The sequence below is a fragment of the Thrips palmi genome, unplaced genomic scaffold (assembly GCF_012932325.1).
Source record: "Thrips palmi isolate BJ-2018 unplaced genomic scaffold, TpBJ-2018v1 HiC_scaffold_2, whole genome shotgun sequence".
NCBI classification, from domain to species: Eukaryota; Metazoa; Arthropoda; class Insecta; order Thysanoptera; family Thripidae; genus Thrips; species Thrips palmi.
The window spans coordinates 1-7,907 of record NW_023144629.1 but is presented as its reverse complement, the minus strand read 5'-3'; the positions used below and the strand labels follow the sequence as shown (position 1 = coordinate 7,907).

Here is a 7,907-nt window from a genome sequence, read left to right as displayed (position 1 = left end):
GTTTGCCTTTCTTTGCCCCTCCGCGCGGTTCCCGCCCGCTCATTCCCAGTGTAGACGGCCCCGTCCTCCGCCCTTCCATCCCTTCGGAGGCTGGAGGGGGCGGGGCGGGGGCGCGGCACGCAAGGGTGCGCGGGGCGGGGCGGGGTGGGGCGGCCGGATGGTCCGGCAGGGGGCGCCACCAAGCACCACTGGGACAAGGAGACGCCCAGGCCGCGCACGCCGTGAGACCCGCAACCCCTCCGCTCCGGAATCCGCTGGACCACGGCTGCCACCACGAGTTTGAATCTTTGAATCTGGGCTCTTGCCCCGAGGTTCAATCAGCGTCGCGCCCCCTGAGTGGTTCCTCTATAGAGCCTGCGTAATGCGTGATAGTCAATCGAGCAATCGCTGGCAAACGTCGAGAGCATCTCTCAGCACAGTGGGACCTGTTTCGGGGTGCGCGCCGAGCCGGCCGAGCCCCGCGCGGTGTATTCTGGGTGGTGGGGGAAGGCAAAGGGGTGCGGCCGCCAGTTGAGGCGCGGCTCTCCACTCTCCCTCGTCTCGTCTGCGTCGAGGTGGTCGAGGGGTGGGGCGTGGGGGTGGGTAGGCCCCCGTACCCCGGCCCCAGGCCCCAGCCAGCCCCAGCCCCCCAGCAGGCCGTGCTGCCTCCGAGCAGTGCAGCGCCGTTCGATTTCCCTCTCATCCCTGCGGGCCGGCCCGCGAGTGCGAGAGAGACAGCGCGGCGAAAGCGCCTTTCGGCAGCGGCCTGTTGGTGGCTGGTCCATGCGCATGGTCCATGCCGAGCGTCGAGGCACAGCCAGGCACAGCCAGGCGGGCCCAGCGTCTCGGCCGGAGCGGCAGGGCGGCAGTGTGGTGGACCCAGGACCCCGTTGCATCGCGGCTAGGTCCCGTCGCGTCACGCGCGCTGTCACGCCACTGTCACGCGCGCCGTCACGTCCGTCGTCACGTCCGTCACGCCAGGCGCACTGGCGTCACTTGGCCGCACGCGTCAGCCTCGCCACGCGCCGCCAGCAGCCATCACGGGGGTCCGTCTGAGCCGCATCAGGTGGGTACACGCCGCGAGGGCCGCGAAGCGAGGCGAGGCCCGATCCAAACAAAAACAATGGCAGTTGGACCGCGACGCCGCGCCGCCGCGCCGCGTCGGGGATGCGTCGCCTCCTGGCCGCTGACGCGGTGTCGCGGTGTCGCGGGGTCGCGGTGTCGCGGTGTCGCGGTGCCGCGGTGTCGCGGTGTCGCGGTGTCGCGGTGTCGCGGTGTCGCGGTGTCGCGGTGTCGCGGTGTCGCGGTGTCGAGGTGTCGCGGTGTCGAGGTGTCGCGGTGTCGCGGGGCGCCGCCGACGCGCGACGACGGCCAGGGGAATGACCCCGCGGCGGCCACGTGCGTGGCGAGGCGTGCGTCCTCCCGGTCCTCCGCGCCCCGAATCAATGTTCTCTCGGCGGCCGCGCCGTCACGACAACGACGCTGTGCTTGCAGGATGAACTCGTCCCGGACGGCCCGCCGTCCCGGCAGGAAGAGAAGCACCGCCGGCCACGGCGGCCACGGCGAGGGGGACGACGGCGGCGCCAGGGCGCGGCACCGGGACTCGGCGCCCCGCCATCTCCGCGAGCGACTGCCCGCCTGGTTCAGGGACATGGTGGACGGCCACCGGTGGCGGTCGCGGCGCGCCGGCCAGACGGACATGGACGAGTCGGAGCCGCCCCAGAGCCTCATCCAGTGCCAGTACTTCCACAAGGCCATCTACGGCGGCCCCGTCGCACCCATGCTGAGCATCTGCGCACCTGACTAAAACGTAATGACAAACACGACTTGGCTTGGCACCTGCTCGAGTATTGGAGATAAGACTCATTTCGAGCACTCGTGTAAATCTTGTCAGAATGTCAGAAACCTGCCTGAAAACCTGATCAAAGTTCGCGCACTTCTGAAATCTGAAAACATCTCCTGACATCCTGTAGAACTCAAACCATCAATATCAGAGGAAGTTTTCACAATTACAGCTTTTAGAAGTGCGCGAATTTTGATCAGGATCTCAGACCTGTTTCTGACTCTCTGACAACACTGCAATTTGGATGGAAAGACTTCACGCCAAAATATGGCGAGACATTAAAGTCTCGCCAAGATTTGGTCAGACCTGAAAGTCTCGCCAAAATTTGGTCAGACAAAAAAGTCTCGCCACAAAACGGTCATACACAAAAGTCTGACCCCAAAATGGCGAGACTTTTGTGTCTGACCACGGCCTTTAGACTGTAACCGTCCGGCGCATTACGGCCTTTCGGTGGTGGTGAGACACAAAAGTCTCGCCATTTTGGGGTCAGACTTTGGTGTATGACCGTTTTGTGGCGAGACTTTTATGTCTGACCAAATTTTGGCGAGACTTACAGGTCTGACCAAATCTTGGCGAGACTTTTATGTCTTGCCTCTGGAGTGGCGAGAAGTCTGACCTTTGGATTTGTAGTGAAAATTTACACGAGTGAGGTTCCATGTTTCACGATGATGACTTTACCCCTGTCTCTGTGTTCGGCAGATTCCCACTCCGTCCCAGAGCCTCACGAAGAGACTGGCGCGGAGAGACTACAATACGCTTAAGCAAGAGAATGTATCCCTTATCTTTTGTCATTTTTGTACACAAGTCTGCAACAACTTTGTAACACGTTCGCCTAACTTCGATTCCGAAGGCATTAAACGCAAGAGACCGACCAAACTACGTGTCGTTTCTTTACCAACCCCAAAGAAAATTCCACTGTAAACGCCACGAGCTCTCTTTTTAACTTTTTTGTGAGCTGTAGAGAAAGGGTTTTGGCCGGCGCAGTACGTCACGGACGCTACCAGAGACTACAGACGCTCCTAGCGGTGCCCTAGCGGTGCCCTAGCGGTGCCCTAGCGGTGCCCTAACAGCGGTGCCCTAGCGGTGCCCTAACAGCGGTGCCCTAACAGCGGTGCCCTAGCCGTGCCCTGGCGGTGCCCTAACAGCGGTGCCCTAGCGGTCCTAGCGGTGCCCTAGCGGTGCCCTAGCGGTGCCCTAGCCGTGCCCTAGCGGTGGCTTCGGCTTCGGGCCCTTCGGGGTGCAGCACAAACTTGGGAACTACTCAAAGTTGAAACCACTTGGAGGCGGCCGCGGCCAAGGCAGCGGCCGAGAAGACCCTCCCTCCCCTGCCGCACTGCCGCACGTGCTCCAGGGTCTCGTGGTGCGTCTCCAGCACCCAGCAGACTGACTCCGAGAGTCGTTTTCGTCGTTCTGTCTCTCTCGCACTCATGGGGCGTCGCGAGTAGGTGCGAGAGGGACAGAGCGACGAGAACGACTCTCAGAAATCAGTCTGCAGGTGGACGGGCCCCACCGCGTCGTCGGGCACGTGCACGCCCCTCGCGCGAACCGCCGCCCGCGGCCCCGCGGCCCCGCGGCCCCCAATTCCAAGAGGTGTCTCGTTTCACCGCCGAGCGCGGGCCGCGCAAGGTCGGGCGGTAAGCAGGACCGCCCGCCAGGACGCCAGGACCCAGCGCCGTGAGGTCATGGTCATGAGCTGCTGTCGGAGCTCGCGCGCTCGCTGACTGCTCGCTCACTCACTCACTCTTTCACTCACTCAACGCGTTCAGTCAGGCCGATGCTATACAGTAGTTGCGGGGGTCTGCTTCTGCTCTGCGCGGGTCTGACAGTGCTGTCCCGCCGACGACAGGGGCTGGGCTGGGCCGAACCCCGCGATGCGTACGCCAGGCGCCACCCCGCCACGTTCTTTTGTTTCATTCCTAGTCGTTAAAAATCAGTGAATATCAATTCGTCGTCTTGGCGATTTCATCAACCCGTTGGCCGAATTGAGGGTACGCCGCGGGGTGTAGATGTAAGCGCCTCGTCTCCCGCCTACAGCCCATCGAACTGCGTGAGCGATTCAGAAGACTCATGCGGTGCTCCGTCTCTGTCGCACTCGGGTGGCTCTCCGTTGGGGTGCGAGGGAGATGGAGCAACGGCGGGCCTGCACGCGTGGAGCCGGCGGCGATGAGGCTGTGTGGCTGCGTGGCCGCGTCTGCGTGGTCCTGCACGGCGTCGCGGGGCGTCGCGGGGCGTCGCGGGGCGTCGCGGGTCGCGGCGTCGGGGGCGTCGCGGGCTGTCGCGGGCGTCGCGGGGCGTCGCGGGGCGTCGCGGGGCGTCGCGGGGCGTCGCGGGGCGTCGCGGGGCGTCGCGGGGCGTCCGCGGGGCGTCGCGGGGCGTCGCGGGGCGTCGCGGGGGCGTCGCGGGGCGTCGCGGGGCGTCGCGGGGCGTCGCGGGGCGTCGCGGGGCGTCGCGGGGCGTCGCGGCCATGCGGCGTGGGGCCCGCGTGGGGTGGGGGCCCCCGCGGCCCCGGGGGTCGCCCCCGCCGGCTGGGGGACGGCCGGTCGATACCGCGGCGGGGCTGGGGCTGCCCGCGCCCCCGCCCCACCACGCCGCGCCCCGCCCCGCCCCGCCCGTGGCCGACCCACCCCACCCCACCCCGCCGCGCCCCGCCCCGCCACCCCGACGTGTAGCAAACTCGCGCCTTACACAAGTCCGACTGGAATAGTAGTGGTAGTCGCGCCCTCCGGTACGGCATGGCCGTGTGCTCCGTGCGGGAGCGAGCCCCGGGCGAGCGCTGGGTGAGCGCTGGGTGAGCGCCGGGAGCGCGCTGGGCGAGCGCCATGGACCTGGTGCCCAGGGCGGCGAGAGTGGCCCTCTGGCGTCGAAGGGGGTCTTTAGCGTCCCTACTCCGATTCGTACCGCTGCCCCTGCCCATCCGCAGGCGGTCAGGAGTAAGTGTCAAATGCCTTGCACAAACACGGACTCGCTGAAGCCAGCAAGCAGCGCAAAGCAGCGCCTGCAAACACACAGACCCGCGCCTGCACCCACGCGAGTAACTGTTTGAGCGCTTCGCGGCTTCGGCTTCGCTGCCCTACTCAATAGCCACTTGCGCGACGGCCGCGCCGCGCCCCGCCGCGCCCCGCCGCCCGCCACAGCCACTGCTTGCATCTACGGCGCCCTGCCGCGCCCTGCCCCGCCCTGCCTCAGCCTACGAGTCGCGGGTCCCCCTCCCCTCCCCCTCTGTGTGGGACCAGGGACAGGACAAGCCATCGGGACCAATACCGTCGAGCGCGGCCGAGTGGATCGTTTCCCTGCGAGACCTGTCGCCGCTCTCGAACGGCCGCATTACAAAGTCTGGAAATATGGAAAACGGCGGGACGCATTTCCCCTCCGCAACACGCGGCTGCTTTAAATATTTTTATGGCGGCCGTAAAATGTATGCGCGGCGGACAACGGGAAATCCATTTACATTTTATCCAACTCGGAGTGGCCCGGTCGGCGCACTTGAAGTGCACTTTGTTTGTGATTGCTGCTGGGGGATCGCCGCCAAATGGCCGCATCATTGGAGTGGGAGCGCTCCTGGCGGCGTCGCGCGATAACATCTTTCTTCTCCTTTTTTTTCGCACCGCCATAACACTTATGTTAGAACCACCTAATTAATTTGTTTGCTTGTTAAAAATGCAACCTGGAATTGGTGCCGTTTTTCCTTTAATTAAACCGGCATCCTGCACTGACTTTGCAAACATTTCAAAATATATAATCTTTTTGCGAGCTGAGTAACGTTTAAAAGTGTAACGGTAAAAAGAGAGAGAGAGAGAGAGAGAGAGAGAGAGAGAGAGAGAGAGAGAGAGAGAGAGAGAGAGAGAGAGAGAGAGAGAGAGAGAGAGAGAGAGAGAGAGAGAGAGAGAGAGAGAGAGAGAGAGAGAGAGAGAGAGAGAGCAGTGCTTCAGCAGCGGGGTCCAGGGTCCCAGGGGCTCGACGTAGGCCGCCCGCTCCACGCGGCTGCTCGGCGGCACGGCCTACCCCCGGGTTCGCAGGCGCTCCGGGAGAGAGCAAGAGCTAGCCAGAGGGCTGATTTCGCACAGCTCTGTCTCATTCGCACTCATGGAGTGTGTCGCATAGGAACGAGAGAGGCTGCCGCACGCTCCGACTGTGTAAATAGGCCGGACAGGGGCCGTGCATGAACCACGTGCAAAACACAGAAAATAAGAGGGGAGAATGCCTCCGCCCCATGATGGGTCGGAGGCTGGTTCTGAGCATTTGTTCTACGTTGCTGTTACGTAATTTCTGCACGGCCCCGCTAGACCAGTGGAGTGGCAGTGGCCGCGGAGTGTCGAGGCGAAGATAAGACACCAATAAAAGGACGCGCAGGGGTCGCAAAGTCGGAGGCCGAGTTTGTGTTTGCTCCGAGTCCCATTGGAACTCACTACAATGCGCGTCTGGATCGCGGTCTTGTTCGCGGCGTGCGCCCTGTCGGGCCGCGTCTGCTGGGCGGAGGTAATTGTTTTGAAACGGCAACAGCAAAGGGGGTGAAGGGAGCCGTGTTGTTGTTGTTCGTCGAGTAGGGGTGTTGCTGACTGACTGACGTTCATTGGGGGGATGTTTGACGCGTGCCGCAGGATGGCGACGACGATGACTCCGGCCTCGACGTCAACAGCATCGTGGACCAGCTGCTGGACGCGGCCCGCGCCGAGATCGCCAACCGGGGCATGGAGCAGGTGGCCCTGCCCGACATCACCGAGAAGTTCAAGCAGAAGGTCGGCCCCATCAAGATCACGGGCAAGTTCGAGGCGCGCAACGGCTGGGCCAAGTCGCTGGCGTCGCTGAGCCGCACCGGCGAGGCCGCCTTGTCCGAGGACGGCGACAAGATGATCGTGGACGTCCCGCTGGGCCTCACCGACCTGCAGATCGGGTGAGTCTTGAGTCAGCCATCCCAAAGGCATGCCAAAGGCGTCGGAGGGCGAGCCAACGGTTGCGTCCAGTTAGATGGGTGTCTATGGGTGCCTTGGGTGTCTGAGGGTGCCGGAGGTTGCCTGATGAAGTCGGCGCGCCGAGCTCTGATTGGCCGAAGCGAGCGTCGCTCGACCCACCAGACCCCCTCAGCCACCCAAGACACCCAAGCCACCCATAGACACCCATCTAACTGGACGCAACCAACCTACCGCCACCGCCATGTACTCACGGACTCCCCTTGACTCGCCCCGTCAGGTACAACTACAAGGCCAAGCTGGGCAAGCTCGGCCCGGGCGGCCACCTCACCGCCACGGTGGAGTCCAACACGGTGCACTTGCGCGCCAGCCTGCTCATCGACGACGAAGCCTGCGCCCTGGGCGTGGACTCGCTCGAGCTCACCGACCTGGGCAAGATCAAGGTGCACGCCACCGGCCTGGGCAAGCTCAACTTCCTCTACTCCAAGATCGTGACCTGGGTGACGGCCAAGCTGCACGACAAGATCAGCGAGGCGGTGCAAAAGGGCCTCAAGGACGCCATTGTCAAGGCGGGCCTGCACCTCGACTGCAGCTCCCTGTTCGGCATGTAAGCCAAAGTCAGAGCCACAAATAAAGTAAGCTTTCTTCTCTCTGCCAACTGTTGGAGTTCCTGTGCGTTTAAAAACGATCCCTATCAAGATGCGACATTTTTTCAATGGCTCTGAGAGTGAGTTGACTTGGTCGTCATTCATGTTTTCCAGGGTGTACAGATCTGTTCAGAAAAGGAACAAACAAGCATATACACTAAAAATTCAGTTTTATTTTTCACAGAACACATGGTGGAAGTACAGTACACATAAACACTGGACACAAATATCCAATTTTGACACTTCTGTTTTAAAACATAAAAATTGGAGGGGTTGATCTTGGCACATTAACAAGAAAGCATAAAGCACGACAAAAAGCAAGACCAAAGAAAAAAAGGTTTTCAAGTCTCGAACACAACCACAGTCCTTGCAGATATGACCAGAGTAGTCCTGCAATGGGATTATTATTATTTGACAAGTCTCAATAAGGCTGAGAGCAACGTTTGGACAGGCCAGTCAAATTTCAGACCCAATATTTTAATAGCCATTCCAATAAGTACATAAATTTCAAACATATTGTGTACACACAAT

The 7,907-nt window shown here is 61.9% G+C and overlaps 1 protein-coding gene across 1 annotated transcript; it reads left to right on the top strand.

The window, feature by feature from the left end:
* The first annotated feature begins 6,138 nt into the window (after nucleotides 1-6,138).
* LOC117647392 lies at nucleotides 6,139-7,387 on the top strand. The gene is made up of 3 exons (XM_034389119.1): nucleotides 6,139-6,298; nucleotides 6,421-6,713; nucleotides 7,010-7,387. The coding sequence occupies exons 1-3, from the start codon at nucleotides 6,233-6,235 to the stop codon at nucleotides 7,338-7,340; spliced, it is 690 nt and encodes a 229-aa protein (XP_034245010.1). The 5' UTR covers nucleotides 6,139-6,232; the 3' UTR covers nucleotides 7,341-7,387.
* The last annotated feature ends 520 nt before the right edge of the window (nucleotides 7,388-7,907 follow it).